At 31.1% G+C, this 22,284-nt stretch overlaps 2 protein-coding genes across 2 annotated transcripts; both read left to right on the forward strand.

Annotated features, from left to right (window-relative positions):
- Window positions 2,085-6,195, forward strand: LOC105155473 (protein YLS3). The gene is made up of 3 exons (XM_011071350.2): window positions 2,085-2,455; window positions 3,244-3,279; window positions 5,793-6,195. The coding sequence occupies exons 1-3, from the start codon at window positions 2,158-2,160 to the stop codon at window positions 5,894-5,896; spliced, it is 438 nt and encodes a 145-aa protein (XP_011069652.1). The 5' UTR covers window positions 2,085-2,157; the 3' UTR covers window positions 5,897-6,195.
- On the forward strand, window positions 17,373-21,814 carry LOC105155479 (FAM10 family protein At4g22670). The gene is made up of 11 exons (XM_011071361.2): window positions 17,373-17,659; window positions 17,833-17,875; window positions 18,335-18,490; window positions 18,579-18,666; window positions 18,758-18,838; window positions 18,934-18,998; window positions 19,358-19,498; window positions 19,690-19,806; window positions 19,884-20,111; window positions 20,290-20,347; window positions 21,478-21,814. The coding sequence occupies exons 1-11, from the start codon at window positions 17,550-17,552 to the stop codon at window positions 21,573-21,575; spliced, it is 1,185 nt and encodes a 394-aa protein (XP_011069663.1). The 5' UTR covers window positions 17,373-17,549; the 3' UTR covers window positions 21,576-21,814.

The raw sequence follows: 22,284 nt of genomic DNA on the forward strand, positions 1-22,284 counted from the left end.
CAAATACACTACTATTGTATAAAAAGAGAAAAAATCAAACTAAAAGAAATAAAGAAAAAAAAATCGTGTATATCTATTGGCACCACCATCAAGCATATGTGGGTATTTCAATCCATGCCAACATTATATTTGATTTATAATGTGAAGTCGTTTATCTGCAGATCAAGCATTAAATTTTATAAGAATTTTCTCCATATTTTTTTAAATTTTTTTGTTCTATAAAAAGGTTGGGGGGCAAAATATAAATGATCCCTTTGGAGGACTATCTGCATTTAACATTTACAATTAGATCGCCCTTAGGCGCGTATACACATGTGGACAAAATATTCCACCATTATTTTTCGACAAAGTGCGAAGTGCAACAAAAGCAAAAGATTAGGTGTGAAAGCGTTAAAAAAAAAAGTTTGGGGATAAAATGCAAATAACCCCATGCGATGTTTGCGTTTTACCTTTTCTAAAAAGGTGCAAATTACCCCTTCCCTCTATAAGTACATCGCACACGTAAAAAATACGAATGGGTAAACATTTTTACTACTACAAGTACCAAACTACCCTTATTTTTTCAAATAATTCCAAAATTTTAATTATAATATATTTTTATATTTAAACATAAATTTATACATTTATTAAATTATATGTATTTTTAAAATATAATATAAAAAATATAATTACATATTAAATTATACGTGAACGACGGCTTCCGCTGAAAAAAATGAGGAGAAGTATAAATATATCTAAAAAAGATACAAAAATAATTTAACACATCTTATAGTTTTAAAATATATGGTAAGATATTTTTAAATTTTTAAGCTCCATAAATTAGTTACTAATAATATTAGGGAGCTAAGGATTTGCAATTAATGAGAAGCAAACTTCATAATATAATTTTTTCAAAAATAATCTTATCTTATCCAAATATTTTAAATATGAAAAATATTTTATTATTTTAATATGTATTTATTAGCTTAATTGAATTAAATAATTTTAGCTTAAAAATTTATTTGTTAAATAATATTACAAATTTAATTTTTATATATAGTTTATAATGCACATTTTAAATTACTCCGACATTCATAGCTACTGCAAAATATAAATTTAAGTCTTGGGTCCCTCAACTTTCCTAATTTTCCAATCTCAGCTGTCTGACATCAAATAATTAAAAATATATAATTTTTTCATTTTGAATTTAAGCATCTAATTTGACTTGAGCCGAATTATAAACTAAAGTTAACAAAAAAAGAAAAAACAATTTTTTTCTTTATTTTTATATTTAATATCAAATTATTAAATTTTATAAAATAATATTTTTTAGAAAAATATCAGAGGTCTTAAAAAATAAAATTACAAATTTAACAAGAAAGAAATATAGTATAATTAAATAAACCTATAAGTGGTGTATGGCTAAATTTATATAAATATTTAAGAATTTATAAGATGTCAAATTTTATTTTAAAAATAAATTAAGATGATGAAACTCATAAGATATAAATAATTGCGGATATATATTAATTTGAAGGAATTCGTTAAAATTTAAAAAATAAATTAGAATGTTTTTAGTTTTTTAAAAGAGCTTATAAGCTCCTAATATTATTTTTAAACCTTATAAATTCTTTTTTCTTTTTTATCAAATTTAATTTAGCATCTTAAAAAATTTAAGATATCATAAGATATTTCTAAAAATTTATAAGCTCGACAAACTCCTTCTGCAGCCGTTAAAAATAAAACGTTTATCCCATTGGTGCAAATAAATTAAAAAGAGTATTTTTTGGGATTATATTTTCTACTTTTAAATTATTTAAATAATATAAATTTAATCTAAAAAAAGTATAAATAATTAGCTCCCTAGCAATTTTTATAATTTATTAACAAAATTATAAATATTAAGTTATTTTTCTAAATACACGAACTTCAATTTTATTTAATTTTTATTATTTGTTTTAATATTTTTGTAAATTATTTTTTTGACCATAAAGTGGAAATTATTACATACAACCTATGTCAGGTTTGTTTCCTCTTTTCTGTTTCTGTCCTTTTTCCGTTCCCACAAACACACGCCACCTGGAAACGCAAATATAAATACAGCTCCAATCCCCAAAACCACCACCATCTCACCCCCTCTCACCAACACTCATAAAACCAACCTGCCCCTCACCCGAAATGGCATTCCCCTCCACGATCGCGGCGGTCTTAACGGTGGCGCTGTTGGTAGCTGCCACCGGACTGGCGGAGGCGCAGTCTGACTGCGTCGCCAAGCTGGTGCCCTGCGCAGAGTACTTGAACTCAACAAATCCATCGGCGACCTGCTGCAACGCCATCAAAGAAGTGGTGTCAACTCAGCTTGACTGTCTCTGCCGCCTGTACAACAATCCGGATCTTCTCGGCGGGATTAATATTACTCAAGCGCTTTTGCTCCCCAAATACTGTAATCTTCCTGGCGACGTCAGCGCCTGCAACGGTATGTAAATGAATTTTGCGTTGATCGGTTGTAAATCGAACTGTTTTTTCCGTTTTGGTTTGTTTTTCTGGTGGTTGAGTGGTTTTAGAGCGCCGATTTTGAGCTCAATTTTGCCAATGTTTATTTCATTTGGGGGTTTTATGATGAGAAATTTGGCTAAGAGAGTTTGGATTTGAAGTCCTTCAAATGCAAATGCTATTGTGTTGATGAAGATTGGGGACTCAGTCCGACTTCGCTTTTCTTTCATTTTCCCCATTTAAAAGGAAAAAAAGGGTGCTGCTTCGAGTGGTGATTGAGGGAAAATTGGTTTAAATGCAATTTGCACGAGAAATGAGCAAATACGCCTCTTAAAAAAAAATCATAAATTATCATTTTGTATTTTAAAATATAAAGCAAATTAACCCTAGAATTTTTTTCACATTTCACATATCACATCGGATACAATTGCATTTTTCCCATAGAAAATTATTGTTTTTGTAGATTCAAATTTAATTATTTGGTTTGTTTTAAAATATCAAATAAAAGAATTAGTGAAAAATGTGGGTTTACTTTTTAGTAATTCAAAGTCTTGGAATATTATTTTTATGGTATATTATTGCCAGTTGAGACCAATTAATTATTTTCAAGTTACTTTTCAATTAAACCGTAAAGTTTCAAATTTTTAGACATTAATTGTTATTTTTATCCCAAAAAATGAATATTCCTACCGTTTCAAATCAATTTTATAATTACCCTTTTTTACTATAATTGTATACAAATCTTGATTTTTATGTTGTTCATGACAACAGCTTTGGCGCCGCATCCCTCATCTGTTCCTCCTCCAGGTATCTTTTTACCTCTTCCATCTTTATTACTTACAGATATCTCATTTTGTGTTTGAACTCTCCCCAGTAATTATATAACTAATTGGACGTGTCACGTTCAATGTATGTGGATAGAAAATTAAAAAATAGAAAAACACATAGATAAGATATAAAAAAAATAAAAAAAAAATATTGAATGTGGTTTATTTTGTCGAAACATGAAATCAAACATAGTGTTAACTTTTATACCAGGGTTTAAATTTCTTTGTCCGAACATTCGATTGAACAGTTATGGTCAACTGTGGGGGCACCCAAACCGCGTGAATTTGTCCAAGTGATGGTCATCTCTTTCACATTTAATTTAATGAAGTCCACCTACTACCTCATTATTTCCCACCACTCTTTCACATGGAACTTTTATGAAACTACACATATATATATATATATATATATATATATGATTGATTAATGCATGGTGCAATGATTATTTGTATTAAACCAATAATTTTAATTCGGTTAAAATTGAATATTATATTTGTTAAAATCACACCTCATCTAAATATTTATATTATTTTGCAAAAAAAAGTATTTAATATTTAATAGGATAAATTATAACGATCTTTTTTAAAATTTGTTATAATTACGAATACCCCTCGTTGTTGCAAAATTACCAATAACCCTCTAGATTTAGCGATCGTATAACAATTAGTCTAATTCGTTGGTTTCCGTAAGGTTTTCATCAATTTTTTCTGCTGAACGTCATTATGGATTAAGAATCATAATTTTATTTTTATAATTTTTCCATCTACCCTGTTCGAATTTTTTTATAAATTTTTATTTTTATAATGAGAGCATATTTGACAATAATTTCATTCAAGAATTACATAATTTCATCAAACTTCATAGGGGTATTTGTAATTTTCAAACAATGAGAAAGTACTCAAAATTATGCCGGATCTTAGTCATAATTTTCTCTATTCAATATCTTAATACACCACTTCACGTCCAAAACTCTCTGCACATGAAAAACTTTCTTTCATATATAGTTGATGATAAAATTAAAACACAAAAACTTTTGTTTGATCTAATTCTAATACTATATTAAATAACTGACTCATCTAAAATTCTAAACTTTAAAAAAAAAATAATTTAATATGTAATATCTTAACAATATTTAATCTTTGTAGCCAGACGGAAGCCATGCGACAATTTTTGCAAAATATTGCGGCAAGTTGATAGTTAATATGATAATCAAGTTAAAGACAGAGTTCATTTGAATCTAGTTTAAGAGGCAAAATGAAAATTTTAAGATTGATTTATTTATGTTTCGGTATATACGAATCGAGATTAAAAATATCGAACAATGTTGATCATACACTATCAATATAATATAATTTTACTGCTGACATGATATGATCCACGACATAATATCAAACAGTGGTTGTTTGTGTTTCCGTTCTCAGTTTTCAGTGATGAATATGTGCTTTTAATTTTATTTAAGTTTTTGTGTGAAGTGAGATTTTATTTTGATTAATTAATAAGATTGTGTTTTATATTGAACTGTAGTGTGAATTAGTATATTTATAATGAGAATATGTATAGACAAATATATTTTCATTTTATTTGCTGTTTCAAAATAGTTGAAAATGAAAATACAAACAAATAGGCTTATACATCACAAAGGGCAAAATGGGACTTTTAACTTTAATAGAAAATATCCAACATGTCCTTTTTTCTTACAAAATTACCAACATGTCCTTGTATGTGTGTGTATAACATGTGTGCGGTTTTACGTTGCTTATCACAGCCGTTATTCGATGCATTCACTTCTCTTGAGATTTTGGATTTTGACATTCACTTCCGTTTGAGATTTTAATACATGACAAAGATCTCCCTTTTTCTGGTTTTCTTGTGCAATCGAGATAAAACACGATTACAATATCCCACATTTATCTGGTTTTCTGTTCTTAGTTTTTATTATCTTAATTAAATCAATGATAAAATTACAATACCCCACATTTATCTGTCAACCTTTTACTCCATCCTAGTTTAAAATCAAGGCCTAAAGGCTCATTTAATTTTTGGGATGGGATAATTAGATAATAGGATTTAGTGGTTTGTGTAATGCCCAATACCACCTCAAGAGATGGGATTGACAGGCCCAACAATAATCCAAATCCACGTCTCAAACGAAAATTCTTGCTCGAATCAGATTTGATCAAACCAAATTAATCACAGAGTAAGCGTATTGCATTTACTATGTGATTTGTCATTTTCTTGAATTATACACCAATCACATCAAAAGTGTATTACACTTATCATATGATTAACTCGAGTCTGATCGAGTCGGGTCCAAACTAGAGTTTTTTATTGTCAAATTATACTGGGTCGTGGTCCAGAAAAAATAAACATTGAATTAGACGGGATAGGATGAACATGTCCTAAAAGGCTCGAGTAGGGACAAAAATATATCATTTAATTTTTAACCATATTACACCTATGCATCTAACTATTTGACATGAATGTTTTCACAGCCGTACCCGGTGGCGGCGGCGGCGGCGGCAATGCTGCAGGCAGGATTTCATGGATGGGGATGCCAGCCCTTCTCTTGGTGTCGGCTCTCTCCTTTTTCTATTAAGTGATAGCTTCACGTATAGTTGAAGGAATGACCGATCGATCCTCACCTCGCACATACTTTGAGTAGGATCACCAGTGGTTGAGAGCTTATACGGCTGTTTCGACGATTATTTCCTTGCTCATTGATTATTTCCTCTGTTTTCTGTATTTGAGATGAATTTGGCGATGTTGAGACTTCATATGTATCCTATTATACGGTATTTCTCCTTGTATGACATGATTACATTATGTAGGTCTTTTTGTATGTATGATTATTTCATGGATGGTTGATATCTATACATTATCTATATTTTATTATTATCGGAGAGCACCTCTCATGATGTGTCATTTTTTTTATTATTTTTTTAAGAAAATTCAATATTTTTTCTTTTTCTCAACTTTCAATTATCTCTCTCCTTCAACTTTTTATGTTTCTTTTAGTTTCTCACTTTCTCTAGATAAAAACTCACAACTTCTATCTTTTAATATTTTTTATTTAATTAATTAAAATATATATTTGAAAAAAATAAGAATTATATTATTTATATTTTAAATTAATTATACACACATTTAAACGTGCCACACACACTTGTAATTATAAAAATCCCTGTTGAAATTCCAAGAAGATTATATGGGTTGTTTAATTGGTCATATATGTGCAAGACGCAAAAATTGTTCGAAAATGGTCCAAATATCTCCACTTGCTATCCCCACAATTAATATATTTTGGATAGTGTTTGGGAAATAATCACTTCTAAACAAATTTAATTTATTAAAGACCATTTTATCCTCATGTCATAAAAAGATATTTTTTTTTTTTTTTTTGCATATATTTGCGCTAGTTGTTTGTCAATAATAATTTTATTTCAGTCAGTATATTCCATATTTAAGTTTTTAAAAATATTAATAAAAAATAAATATTTATTTTGATGATGCTCACACTGAGTAATATAGCTATTGATTTATACATAATAATTAACTTGCGTGATTGCCAAAAAAAAATATTTTTATAGTTAATCATAACTTAACTTATATTATTTAATGTTATAGGAATAGTATAATTAGATAATATAGCAAATAAAATATAAAAAATTTAAATATTAAATTTGTGAAAGTGTAAATTTGATTATTGTTAAATTATTTAAAAAATTTCAATATAAACTCTAAATACGTAATTTTGAAAATAAATAAAAATAATAAAGTTGAATTAAAATTATTGTAATGAAGATAAAATAGTAAAAAATAAAGTTGGATTTACTTATAAAAAAAGTCAAAGCAGCTAGAAGTACCCTCCATAGTGCTGCTAGCTTTTGACTTAAAAGTCCTTTTTGATAGTTTCAAAAACAAAAGCTAACATTCCAAACACTTTAAAAGTATTCTTCGAAATACAAAAGCTGAAACTCGCTTTTTAAAGCTCCCATAAACACTCCCCAATTTATCAATAACTAACCATTAGTTTTGCCAAATTTATATCCTCTTTTTATTTTTATCTCATCCAACTTTATAAACATCATCTAATTGCTGCTGGGCCTGTCAACGGTAGAAAAACCCTTACTAATAAACAGTTCCGATTTCAAATAATTTAAAATATATTTTTATTTATATATATAGACTATATATATTATATACATTATACATACATAATAGAATATATATATATATATATATATGTATATTTTATGCAGGTGGCTGCCTCGGACTTGATTACGTTGTTGTTGCACATAAACAAAGCACCATGTAAGGGTGCGACCTCGTCATCACCCCTTCAATCGCTGCTAGAGAAGAAATTCGTTGCCTAGACTGGGCAACGAAGTTTGATGGCCGGTGGCAAAACGACCAATTGGGAGAATAAAAAATAAATTAATTATTTAAAAAAATTGAGTAAAACTAATTCATTTTATCTAAAAGAATAGAAATAATATAAAAAGTTTTAATATTTTACTTGAATATTGTTCATAATACATAATATAACTTAAAAAAATTTGATATAATTTTTATGTATTTTGTATTTAATTAATATTTTCTATAAATAAACATAATTTATTGAAATAATTTTAAATTAAATAATGATTTAGTCTAATTGATAAATATAATTATAATTGATTTTATTTATATTTGTATAAATGTTTAAATTTTAAAAGTAAATTTTAGTATAATTATTTTTGTATTGTGATTTTTCAATTTAACATTTGAACTTTTAAACAAAATTTATATTTTTTTAGTTATTTTGATACTTAACTAATATATCCACAAATAAATATGATTTATTAAAGCATATTTAAACTAAATAACATTTTAAAGGGTAGATGCTATATTTGGTTCTTTTTAAGTTTTTGTTTAAAATCACTTTAATTAGTCGAGTTCATTTTTTGATGTTAACATCTTAAACTTTAGTTTTTATTTTAATTTGGCCCCTTTACCATTTCTTGACTTTAATATTCTTAACTCTTTGGAGGGTAAAATGGTCAATAAGTTATGTTTTTCTTATTTTTTTTTAAATTATTTAAGTTTTATAAAATTTATTCATTATTTTGATTTCTTTTAACTACCGAAAAAGGGGAAAAAAAAGTGATTGCTTATTTTAAGTTAAACAATACAATAATGCCGTGTATACTATTGTGTATAAAGTTGGATTGATGGGCTTATCCCAGTTAGTTGCCTGTTACTATTCCGCTCTATTTGCTTGATTTGAATCCCGATGGGGCGGCGGGATTTATATATGATTTTCCACTTGAAAGAGCCAATAATTATGAATTGACTGCTTTAACCCTATTTCGTTGGGCCAAATTACCATTTATCCCCCACTTTTCTGAAAATTTACATTCAAATTTGCAATCTTTCATTAAATGCACTGGCATCTTTGTCCCCATCTCCATCACTTTAATTCTACTCACCTATCTTTTCTTGCACTATTACTCCTTGTTTTGAACAAAGGTAAACTATGCCCTACTTGATGGAATTCTGAAGAATAACTCAGTTCTACTCAATATTTACCAGGTTGAACTTGATACAAGAAGCAATATGTGTAAAAGATCCTAACTTGCTTTTTTTTTCCTCTGATTTTACAGTTGGGGAGATCTTCTGAGGGAGGACTCATTGGCGCTTTTTTTTTTTGGAGTACATACCTTGTAACAGGTAAATATAGGGGTATCCATTTCGGTTAACCGAACCGAATTTTCGGTTAACCGAAAATTCAGTTCGGCGGTTTGGAAAACCGAAAATCGAACTGGTTGGCATCGGTTGGCATCATTTTTTAAATAATATATTTTGATATTTTAAGTCGAAATTGTGATAGTGTTGCAATTTTATCCAAAAATACAAATACCAAAATACCAAAATTAAATTCTAATTTAATAGTACAAGTCACAAGTGTAGAACAACTTCAATATGTTAATATTCAATATCTAAAAATAGTACAAAGCGAGTTGCCGAATTGAATTAAAATTTCGCCATTGAACATCGACAATCGACATCGAGTCATCATCCATCTTCCATCAACTATTCAACTTGCACCTAAGATTTAAGAAACAAAAAAATATATAGATATAAAACAACAACAATAAAAGTAAAACTATAAAAGTGCAAAAAAAAAAAAAAAACACAACTTATGACTTACAAGAATCATGATACACAACATGACAACATCATAACCCAATTATGGTTGACTCCACCCCAATATTTGATCCAACATCTACAAGAATTATAAGATTAAACTAATATTTGCAATAAGTATTAAATTAAACTATACTTACCTTTTACAATTTTATCAATGGCGTCATACTCTTCTTCAACTGGTTTGGATGGAGTGTGATGTAGCCAATCTTGACAACAAATTAGAGCTTGTGCCATCTTTGGAGTCAATGAAAGTCTAAATTCATCGATTATGCGACCTCCAGTACTGAAAGCGGACTCTGATACAACGGTAGATATAGGCATAGCTAACACATCTCGTGCCAATCTTGCTAAGATAGGAAATCTTGGCGTATGCACTTTCCACCATTCAATGATGCTAAAGTTCGGAGAACCATCTGTCACAATTTCCTCCTTAAGATAACTATCCAATTCTGACTTATGCTGACCTCCAATCTCAGATACCATTTATTTCCATTTCTTTCTCTTGTCTCTATCAAATTTTCGTTGACTATCATCATCTTGATCCTGAGTGTGATCTAATTCATTGGATGAAGTGATAGAAGAAGGTTGTGATGTTGTAGAAGAATACATTTTCTTGTATTCTTCAAATACATCATATAGAGCAGATCTGGCCAAATTTCTCATTTTCTCTGCTGATTCTGATCCATACATATTCTTAAACACATATTGGAGATAGTTATACTTATAACGAGGATCAAGCATAACAACAACATATAACATCATGTTCATCTTTTCAGCCTTCCCCCAATACTTATCAAATTTGTACTTCATTTGTCGTGCCATAAATAACCATCCTTACTCATAAGCCACTCATTCAACAAATCATCAACATCACTTATTTCATCCAAAAAAGTATTGCATGTCACGTACAAAGACCCAGACACTTGATTCGTTAGGTCATAAAAGTATTGCAACATATTGACAAATTTCGCAACCATATCCCAATCTTCTTTCATAGGCAACCCAATCTTACCATAAGGCCCACCAGGCATGAAATCATTACGAAATTCAGTATCATATGTTTCATATCTATCAAACACATCTTTAAAAATTAAAACAGTATCTAGAATCATATAAACTGAATTCCATCTTGTAGGTACATCTAAGCACAATGTTTTTTTGCTTTGAATCTTCTCCTCAACAGCATAATTATTAAATTTTTTTGTCCTAACTGGTGATTGACGAATATACCTAACAACTGTCCACTACACGCTCAATAGAGTCATTCAATTCTTTCAGACCATCCTTGAAAATAAGATTAATAATATGAGCCACACATCTCATATGCAAATATTTTCCATCAAGTATGGCCGTCCCCCAATTAACAAACCTTCTTCTCAAATAACTAACAGTGGTATCGTTAGCTGAAGCATTGTCCACAGGTATAGCAAAAACTTTATCAATACCTTAATCCAACAGATATTTTTCAATCAAAAAATCCACATCATTGCCTCTATGAGTTGGACATGGAATGAAATTAAGAATGACCTTATGCAATTTCCAATCAGAATCAATGTAATGCGCAGTCAAACACATATAGGTCAGTTGCTGATTAGAAGTCTATGTGTCTGTTATCAATGAAACTATTTGTCCAGAAGACTTAAAATAATTCATCAAACTTCTTTTTTCTTCGAAGATCTAATATTAGCATCTCCGGTTACACTTTGACAGAAACTAGTTATTGTGTGATTTGATGTAACAACAGTGTTATGTGGGTTCTTTTTGCATGCTTTCAAGTGATTATTCATCGTAGAAGTGCCATTCTTAGCGGGATCAGCAGCATAATTTAAAGATCACAATACTTACATTTAGCTTTTCACTTCCCCTCGCTACCAGTGTATGCAATGAAGTGGTCCTAAACTCTTGATCTTTTACACGTTTATTCTCTTTGGCCTTTTTTATTGTGATTCATGTGGTGGAGTTGTGTCTGAAATCCCTTCATCCTCTAATCTCATTTCATCGGCATCATCCAACCTCATTTTGTTCTCCAATATTTCTCTTTCCATTTTAAATTTGAATACACTACAAATAACAAATAAAATGCAACAATGTTAACCAAACACATACTAATGCTAACCAAACACAATGCCAAAACAATGTGATTAACCAATTAATGTGAGCAACAATGTCATTAAAATAATGCCAAAACAATGTTAACCAAACACATACTAATGCTGCAATTAGTAATGCAAATTAACCAATGCAATTGGAAGCACAAAATGCAAATTAACCAATTAGTAATGCAAATTAACAAATATAATTAGAAGCACCAAATGCAAATTAACCAATTAGTAATGCAAATTAACCAATGCAATTAGAAGCACCAAATGCAAATTAACCAATTAGTAATGCAAATTAACCAATTAGAAGCACCAATGCAATTAACCAATGCAATTACTAAGCACAAATTAACTTAGGTATTTCATCAAACACCTTAAAAGCAATATTGTAAGTTAAAATTTTTCCATTTTCTTGTAAGAGTCTAAGATACCAAACCAGAAATCTTACCTGTCGTGACTCGTGTGAGATTGTTTTTGCAATTTTTTGACTCAATCCGTCGATCGTTGCCGCCGGTGCCAAGGTGAATTTCAGTTTTCTCTGTTTCAGACTTTCAAACTCTTTAGAGTTTCTCAGTTGAGTCAGTTTCTTAGTTTTCTTTCTTTTTTAGTCGCCGGTGCAATCGTGTGCAATGCTCTCTTTTCTTTCTTTCTTTTTTTTCTCGAATTTTCTCTCCCTGTCATCTTCAGTCTTATCTGTTCAGTGTTCTCTTCTCTCTCAGTCTCACGCTGTCACGCACACGCAGACTCTCTTTTCTCTACTAATATAATATTAATATTATAATATATATAATTATATAATTTTTATATGTAAAAAAATATATATTCTTTTATTATTTACAAAATTCGGTTATTCGGTTCGGTTTGGTCACCGAATTGGTGACCAAAAATCCGAACCGAAAACTGATTTTTTTTTTAAAAAACCGAAATTTCGGTTCGGTTCGATTTGGCCGGTTTTTTAGTTTTCTGCACACCCCTAGGTAAATACAAAGATCCCCTTTTCCTTACTTCTACCAAATTATGTCCACATTATAAAAATATTTTCAGTGTGCATTTTCTTTGATGGCTATCCGTTGTATTTTGGAAAAACTGTTGCAACATATGTGACTTATGATTTGTTTTTTTCTTTGCACATTAAGGCATCATCTCTACTATTTTATAAATTAGGTACCGGTACTTCAATATTTGTCCAGTCTAGTGCCCCAAAACGTTCCTGAAAAATAACTAAAAATTAATCTTTTAAATTTGAAATCGACGTAAAAAATTAATCACAGTATGTTAGATAGATTTGTATATCTGATTACCATAAGAAGCATTACCACAAACTATCGCCATTATCAAGAATTTTGGCATCCTTCCCCAATTGGAGATGGACAAGGCAATAACATTGGTTGTAACTGGAGAACAACCTTCAAGACTAAGTGAAAATTCTATGGGACTGCTACATATGAAGTCATGCTTGACGACACAATTTTTCTTGTGGTGGGCAAGCACACTAAGGAATATTGGAACTTTTCCATAACTATAATATATCTAGTTGCACTAAACCTACTCGAGGATTCTAAGATTTGACACAGAAGGCTAAATGCATTATGACGCATGCTTATGTTATCCACACATTTAATATCATTAATTTCAACTATTTGTTTCATATGCTTGACTTGATCGGGTATCCTAAACTTCATATTGTATCGACGTGTACTAATTGAATTCATAGTTTGAGATTGATGTTGCCAGTGTCAGTAAACATAGCAAAACAAGTACAATGCAAACGTAATCTCAAGGATTATAAGTTGGACAATCACAAATATCTTTAAACATTGGGTTCTATTCATCTTATAAATAAAAACAGCGTCAATTATAAATACTGAATGCCATCTAAATTAAAAATGAGTACAAGCAAACTGGATTACAATTTCATACACTAAGGTAAATTTTTGTATGGGTTAATATCAAGATCAACACTTTCTATAACAAACAAATCTACATAATTACAAAAATTAGCATTGTTAATGAAAATGTATTATTTGGCTTCAAACCTAGTCTGCGTACAAGTGATAGTTGTGGTGTCTAATTACAATGGTATTAATATGGTTTCCAAGATGCGGGCTACAACTGCAACAGGAAATCAAAACTACAAGCCCACAAAATATTAAATACGTATCCCCCATCTGTGTTGAGGGAAATACGTATTTCCAATACCAAATAGTATTAGGGCACTGTATTCACCAAAATTTCAAGTAAAATAAGAAAGAATTCATATCGATCATTTATATGCTGGTGTTATTCTACTGAGTCATACTGTCTATGTCAATACCCACATCTGCACATCACAGATAAATTGAAAAAGATACCAACAATTCAAAATTTATCAGATAAATAGTGCAAAGTTTGAAATCCAACCTTTCACAATCCCAATGGAGGCGGCTTCAACTTCTCTTAAGTTAAATAGATAAGTAAAAATAACACCAATCACAGAGCCGAAAAATAATCTGCAAAAGGGTTCCTACGTCACCTAAGATTTATTTGGAAAAATAATATCAATATAGCAACCAAATGAGAAAATTATACCAAAAATTAAAATGCTATAGTGACAACGATTTTAAGAACGTAGAATTAGAAGAGACATGAGAGAGTTGGGCCACTGGAATACACAAGTTTTATGTTGAACAAGCAGAAAGAGATAGAATTTTGAGTTTACTAATACAAATTTTTAAAAAAACATATGACATCGTAAAAAAAATTGTAGGGGGTTGTTACTGAAAATTAATTACAAGATAGGGATAATATTGACTTTTTGTGGGCAAAGTTGAGGACACATTTAGGAAGCCAAATTTTATCATCAAACATTGGGCCATGTTGACTAAATAATACACTCTTATGGCCAAGATTGCAATCACACAATAATTAGAGAATGGTTGAGCCTTTGAGGTTAATAAGGGCCGCCCTAATTTGAAATAAACACAATATTAAGTATGACTGAGAATGATATCCTGGTTAATATGCCTAAGCAAAAGGTGCCCTTGGATTGAAATGAGAAAATCAAACTTAAATTGATAATTTTACCCTCCAAAGGGGTCAAAATTCAGTTATATTTTTATCGAAAAATGGCCAGAGGAATCAAATTGAGCAAAAACTAAAGTTTAGTAATGTTAAAGTCAAAAGATGAACTTAACGGATTAAAGTAATTTTAAATAAAAACTTAAAGGGACCAAATATACCATTTACCCCTACCAAAATTTTCAACTTCAAAATGTGCATCAATAGAGCTATTGATAAAGTCAAGTGACTTTTGGGATGGTTATCTTATGTTAAAAAAAACTACTTGAGGAATTATAGTTAAAACACATATTAATAATGGAATTTATTTATTCAAAGGTCTTACACATACTGGATTGTTTATAAAGACTCTATAAGGATGGATTGTGCATCCAATACTTTGATATCCGTAGGTTATTACAAGAAATGACGGCTCGCTAATAATTCATTAAAGCTAGTACGGGCATTGGATAAGGCTTGATAACTTATCCTGCATTCGGGGTGTGATAGTATGATCATTTATCAATTGAGTAAACACTCAACAAAAGGATTTTGCATTTTATCGAACAGGGCCATACCAACCATTTCTTTCATAGAGAAAAAATAAATAAATAAATAAAAGGCTACACACGAATTAAACAAATATTATGCATTATAACAGATTTTTCCTACATAATATCAAAATCATATGAGGCCTTAATAAATACTATATATATATATATATATATTTTAGAGATAGTTACACCATAATTTGGTGTAATTAAAAATAAATTCACTTAGTTTGAAAAACGATATCTAGTACATCTGATATTTGTTTCCATCTAATAAATAGATCTCCATTAGTTAAAATTTATCAAATTTGTTGATATTAGCAAACAAATAAATGAAAACTAATGTTTATTTTTTATTGAGTTATCTAACTTATTGCAAGTTAAACAAATCTTCTTTAACGAAATTACCGTTATAAGGGTAACAATATACCTCCTTAAATGCATTAGGGTATGAAAATATAGAAGGGTAGTTTAGATAGAAAAAGAAATATTTCACCTGCAATAAGTTAGTAATTAAGGATAAATATGATTTTTATTCAATTGTTTTGCTAATATCAACAAATTCGATGAATTTTGGCTAATGAATATATATATTTGTTAGACGAAAATGAATGTCCAGAGTACTTGATGTAATTTTTCAATCCACAGGGGGTGTACTTGTAATTACACTAAACTTTAGTTGAGGATGATATACTTTTTTATAGTTTATAATAAAACTAACCGTCATGGTACGTCATCCCTACATGCACATAGTGAATAATCTTTCATATTTTAAAACATATTATAAATAAAAATAAAATATATAAATCAAAAAATTATGTTTCAAAAAACAAAAATCAAAAGAAAACCATATTAAATTATTATCGATGTTCGACACAATAAAAAAATTGACGTAGACATAGTAGTATTAAAATGATGTAGAATCACTTTTTCTATAAAAAAAAGTAATTATAATTGATTTTTAAAATTATCTCACTAGTAATATAATTGTTATACTTAAAAATAAAAAGAAAAACCCCTCTATACTCAAAATGGCAGTTAATGACACTGCTGCACCAAATTTTTGTGAAGTAAAAAATGCTTTTCATGATAAAATAACTAACTTATTCAATTTTTTAAATTTTACATTGGTTGATAAATTATTTTTTGTACTGGTTTAAATATGTTACTCTTATTTATAATACCTTTTCAAATGTAAAATATTATTTATTATATACACACAGAAATGACATAACAAAACGGCTAATATTTAAAAATTAACACGATGGTATTGGTAATGGTTGTTTGACTGCATATGAAATCTTTTTTAGGGTAAAATACACTTTGCCCCCTAAATTATACTTGAGGTAATATTTACCCCTCTAAATTAACAAATGTAACACATATCCCCTATAATTAAATTTTTGGACAATCTTACCCTTATATTATATGTATAGTTCTAAGAATTTCCTTTTCTAACAAATTTGTATTTTAAGTTTAATTAAAATTTTCTCAATTGAAAAAAAGTATCTTTCAATTATAATGAAGTAATAGAGTAATAAATTAAATAGTTTGAAATGTTATTATATTTTACAGACTCAAAATTAAGTAATGAATGATTATAAAAAACACACAAAATAATTTTAAAAAAAGATTTTATTAACTTGGTAATAAAATTAAGTTATTAATTTTTTTTAGATATAAATGAGTAACTAAATAGTTTTATTTTCTTTAAAAAAATATGATAAAATATTTATATTTATTCATTTTTTAAAATAATATTTAACTTTTGGTTAATTATATATATATATATTTGTTAATTTCTTTTAAAACCGTACATTAATTATTGGTTGTGTTATATTTATTGTGTTTCTACTATATATATTAATTTATACTCCACTTGCAATTCAAATCCTTCCCTTATTAAAAAAATAATTTAATATGCAAAAAACTAATATATATATATTAAAAATAATATAATTATTCAAAGAGTAAGAAATATTTTTGTCCAATTAATAGGATAAGTGTTATATTTATTAATTTAGAGAATAAATATTACATCAGAAATAATTGACGAGGGCAAAAGTGTATTTTTACCTTTTGTTTTAATTAATATTAATATGGTATTACACAGCCCACAATTTTCAAATAGGAGAAGCTACGAGAAGGAGAAAATGAGTTGGCCGAAGGCCTCCAAAATGATTGTTATCAGAAAACCCAAACAGAAGAAGCTACTAGAAGGCCCGTCAATCGCAAGTCCAGTACTTCAACGCTGCTTCTCCCTTCTGTTCTTCATTTTCAAGGATCGAATAAGCTTTTTCGAACCCCACCATTTTCTCGCATTTCTACCCAGCAGAAGTGTTACAGAAATTGCAAAGAGAGACTACTCGTTGCAATGGACGCAGCCAAGGTGAAGCAACTGAAGCAATTTATAGACCTGTGCAAGTCCGACCCTTCCATCCTCTCCGATCCCTCCCTCTCTTTCTTTCGTGATTACATTGAGAGGTATAAATGAATGCAACTCTTTGTATGTGTTACTTCTTGAATTGCATTGTTTCTGCGTATATAATGTCTGTAGGCATCCACTTTGAGTAGTGTGTTTGAGTGTTTCTTTGACGATTCCTCGAGTTTAATTTGTATTTTTGTCTTTGGTTTTTCTATTTAATATCAATTTTCAGCCTTGGAGGCAAGATTCCGTCATCTGGGGGAGATTACAAAGCGGTATGTTCTGTTTTCCTTAGGTTTAGACTAAATTCTTTTCGTCCTTTTTTTTTCTCCTTCTGGTTTCAATCTGTTCGATCTGTTTTGATAATCATTAATGGGGAGAAAACGTAGTGATGATTGCTTTCGTGTTTCTTCTACGTGTATGTGTGCGTGTGCGGGTGGCTGATGGGTGGGAGGTTTCAGTGAGACTGTGAAGGTTCTGATATGCTTTTCTGCTCTCAAATTTGAACAAAATTTGGTTCCTCAAAGGAGGCATTGATTTTTTCTGTTATTTCAATTACGTGGATTTGTTGGGCAGAAGTAGAATTCTTGTAAGGTTCTTAGCCCTCAGGTTTGGTAATTAGGGTTTAAGGTCTATCATGTAAAAATGATACATTCCCCTTATATTGCATATTTTTCCTTTTCTGGTTTAGGAGAAATATTTCATAAGTTTCTTTTGTCTATAATGGATTACAGAAGTCCCATGTGGTGGAAGAGAGTGACGAGGATATGGATGACATAGAGGAGGAGCCTCACCCACCTCATGAAGAAGAAGAGCCCGAGATAGTGGAGTCTGATGTTGAACTTGACGAGAGTGATGTCGTGGAGCCTGATAATGATCCTCCACAGAAGGTATAACAGGCCACATTTCCCCTATTGGTTTGATTAGTGTCTTTGATTTTTCTGTGGTTTAGTAAGATTTTGGCGATTGAATTTATAGATGGGAGACCCCTCAGTCGAGGTTAGTGAAGAAAACCGAGATGCGTCTCAGGAGGCTAAGATACAGGCCATGGAAGCACTTTCTGAAGGTACCTTACACACTTGCATCTGGGAAAGCAAGATATTTCAGCTGAAGTTAATTTTTCGTGACATGCATTAAACTCCGCATCTGTTTATCAGGTAAGCTAGAAGAAGCGATTGAACATCTCACCGAAGCTATTACCCTGAACCCTACATCAGCAATTATGTATGCAACCCGAGGTAGATTACCTATTTCTTCTTAAGCGTCTTATGTGATTATATTAATGCTTTCTTATCTGACTATTTTGTATGTGAATTTGGTTGTTGACTTACAGCTAGTGTTTACATCAAAATGAAGAAACCAAATGCCGCTATTCGGGATGCCACCGCAGCTCTGGAGGTTGTACCCTTTTTTGTAATTGGCTTGTTCTTGAGTCATTGTCTATTGTCTTTTTATGTTAATAAATACTCCAGGCTCATGCATGGTAATATCTTATTTTCTTTGGAAAAAATGAATCTCGTGTTGTGCTGCGGCCATGCGCGGCACAGTTTCTATATGACATAATAATAAAGAGAATCTAGCATGTAGTTAGTTAGGCTTTTCGTGCTGCTGCATGTAGTGTTGGCATTGGTATGATCAGCATAAATCTTTTCAAATTTCAGATTCTTCTTGTGACAAGTCCTGGTGTTGTGTACGGTTCTGTGATACATGACATTTTTGGACGACTGAATTGACATATATAATAAATTTTTATCCAGATCAATCCAGATTCTGCCAAAGGATACAAATCACGTGGTATAGCACGAGCAATGCTTGGGCAATGGGAAGAGGCTGCTAAGGATCTCCACGTGGCCTCAAAGCTGGACTATGATGAGGAAATCAATGCTGTACTTAAGAAGGTTGGTCTTTAATTATCTATGTCATCATGCTCATATTGCTGCATTTTCTCATAAATTTTAGTGTGTCAGTATGTGTGGCAACACAATTAGATCGAGAGGTGCTGCTACAGAATATTGCTCATAATTAGTTTGGAAAGGTGAAATTTTGGAAATATGATCATGATCCTTTCCTTTTTCATTCTTGTTTATAGGTCGAACCCAATGCGCATAAGATCGAGGAACATCGCAGGAAATATGACAGGCTGCGGAAAGAGAGAGAAGACAGGAAGATTGAGCGTGAGCGACAACGTCGTAAAGCTGAAGCTCAGGTAAACCATCTTTCTGTATCATCCAATTGGTTTTTGGTTGTCTACACATGTTCTAATTTTTCCTTTGATTTTCTAAGGCTGCGTATGAAAAGGCCAAGAAGCAAGAGGAGTCATCTTCAAGTAGAAGACCAGGAGGCATGCCTGGCGGATTCCCCGGTGGTATGCCTGGCGGATTCCCCGGTGGTATGCCTGGCGGATTCCCCGGTGGTATGCCTGGAGGCTTTCCTGGAGGTATGCCTGGAGGATTTCCTGGGAGCATGCCTGGTGGTATGCCCGGGAATGTTGACTACAGCAAAATACTCAATGTGAGAACTTCTTCTATTTCTAATTCTGATAAAGTACAGAATTTCCATTTTGCGGCGGAGTTGTTGTGGCTGTTTAAAAAACCTTAATGTCTTGTGTGCTTTATTCAGTAGAGCAGGTCATAATTATCTTGTTTTTCCAAAATCACACTCGACTATTTGCTTAATATGATTGATGCAGGATCCTGAGCTGATGGCAGCATTCAAGGACCCTGAAGTCATGGCTGCACTCCAAGATGGTATGTGTCTTCTTGTTCGCTAACATATGTTGCATTTTGTTCAAGAATGTGCATTTATATGAATTCTCTTTGTTACTGGTAGAGATTACTTTTGGTTTGCTACAGAGCCAGGAAGTTTTGGTTTACATGTTTCCTGCTTTGATTATGTTGTACCTGTTTTTTTGCTTTTGCCGGTTCTACATTTTTCAAAACAATAAATAAAGTAAAATTTCGAGAATGATGTGGCATGTCGACAAAGATTTAATGATGTAGTTATTTAGTTGTCCTTGTACTCATCTGTGTTGGGTGAGTTTACTCATACTAATGTATTTTTTCTTTCTAGGTTTGTGGTTGAAGTATATGAAATTACTGACCCCTATTAGAATTACAGAAAGTTAGGGGGAAAGTGAAGTCGGAAGATTAATAAATAAACCTCTATCTCCTGCGATAATGGTCTGATTGTCTTCATTCTTTTCAATCTGACCTAATGTTTCTAGATTAAAAGCAGTGTGGGTTTGTTGTCAATTCCAGTAGCTTTCACATAGAAGTAACGTAGATGGCCCTCTTAATAACCAAAATGCTGCTGAATACATGATACTATTGTGGAAGCGCATATATTTTTGCAAATAGGATGTGAAAAATGTTAATCGAGCCTACTAGCCCGTAATACCAATAAGCTTGTCAGATTAGAAATGATTCATAGCTGAAGAATTGTGTCCCTTCTTGCAGTTTTTGTCCTACCAATGTACAGTTTAACAGACAAGATAAATTAACTGTGTGCAAAGGTTTTCTAGTTTCTTCTTCAGGCCTAGAGGACTTGTCTTGTACTGATGCTTGTTTGTCTTCCTCTTCTAACTCCCTTGACGAAGTTGATGTACCATGCGCAAGTGAAATTAGCACTTGCTTTGAGCTCATTGTTGAAATGAATCCTATTTTTGTTATACAACATTTCAATTATTGGATGTTGTTAATGAATCATTTACTTGCATAGTGCATCGGATGAAAGATTGTGCCTTGCCTTTTAAGATCAACCTGCCGATGGCTTTGAGGAGAATGATGCTACTTTTCTCACTTGAAGTATATTGTGCGGTGCGAGACTAGGTGCTACATTGGCTGGCTCCTATCTCTGATTTGCTGGTTTTGTTTTGCAGTTATGAAGAACCCTGCTAACCTGGCCAAGCATCAATCGAATCCAAAGGTGGCTCCTATTATTGCAAAAATGATGAGTAAATTTGCCGGACCAAAGTGACAGTGTAAGCTGAGATGGACAACTTTAAGAGTCAAATGTGATCACCCCATGCTTAGAATCTGTGGTATAATGCTTATTTCATTGTGTCATGAATCTATAGACTAAACAGTAAGCAGATTACTCCAATGCATGTTGACATGTACAGATTGTTTCCATCTTTATTGTGTTCCCAGTTTTGTGATATTGTTTCAGACTGCTGTAATGGCTTCAGTTTTTCTCTTGATATGGCTTTTGTGATCCGTCCATTGTCTAACGTCGTGAGTGCAATTTTCAGAACCTTAACCTTTTCGTACTTGGCCCACATCTATTTTTCACCTAATACCCCTTAAGATTCGCTGTTATTTCACAAGAATTCCTTTCGTGTAAGCCCGGATTTGCCTTTCTGCCATAACAGCGGATGACCCTAACATGCTTGAATTCCCAAAGAAATACTCAGGTCTGGCGGATGACCTTAAAAATTTGGATGGTTCAGATTGATCCTTCAGGACATGCCAACACTTCATCTGATAGGAGGTAAAGAGTGGTGAGGTGGGGCGTATTCATGTGTGGGTTAATTATACAATTCTTTTAGTTTTTGCTTGTCTTTTTGTTTACATTATTGTCCACTGACCTATTGCTTAATTGTACAAATTGCATATGGATTAGTCAGAAATATTAACATTATTATATGGATATTCTCTCCCTCATAAAAAATCAAGAGAATCCAAAA

The sequence above is a fragment of the Sesamum indicum genome, linkage group LG1 (genome assembly GCF_000512975.1).
Source record: "Sesamum indicum cultivar Zhongzhi No. 13 linkage group LG1, S_indicum_v1.0, whole genome shotgun sequence".
In the NCBI taxonomy this organism is placed as follows: domain Eukaryota; kingdom Viridiplantae; phylum Streptophyta; class Magnoliopsida; order Lamiales; family Pedaliaceae; genus Sesamum; species Sesamum indicum.

Bases quoted from the DNA above. Each gene is read 5' to 3' on its own strand.
- LOC105155473 (XM_011071350.2), top strand. From the start codon at position 2,158: ATGGCATTCCCCTCCACGATCGCGGCGGTCTTAACGGTGGCGCTGTTG. The intron at 2,456-3,243 runs GTATGTAAATGA...TCATGACAACAG, and splicing joins CGACGTCAGCGCCTGCAACG to CTTTGGCGCCGCATCCCTCA. The intron at 3,280-5,792 runs GTATCTTTTTAC...ATGTTTTCACAG, and splicing joins CTCATCTGTTCCTCCTCCAG to CCGTACCCGGTGGCGGCGGC.
- LOC105155479 (XM_011071361.2), top strand. From the start codon at position 17,550: ATGGACGCAGCCAAGGTGAAGCAACTGAAGCAATTTATAGACCTGTGC. The intron at 18,999-19,357 runs GTTGTACCCTTT...ATTTTTATCCAG, and splicing joins ATGCCACCGCAGCTCTGGAG to ATCAATCCAGATTCTGCCAA. The intron at 20,348-21,477 runs GTATGTGTCTTC...TTTGTTTTGCAG, and splicing joins CATGGCTGCACTCCAAGATG to TTATGAAGAACCCTGCTAAC.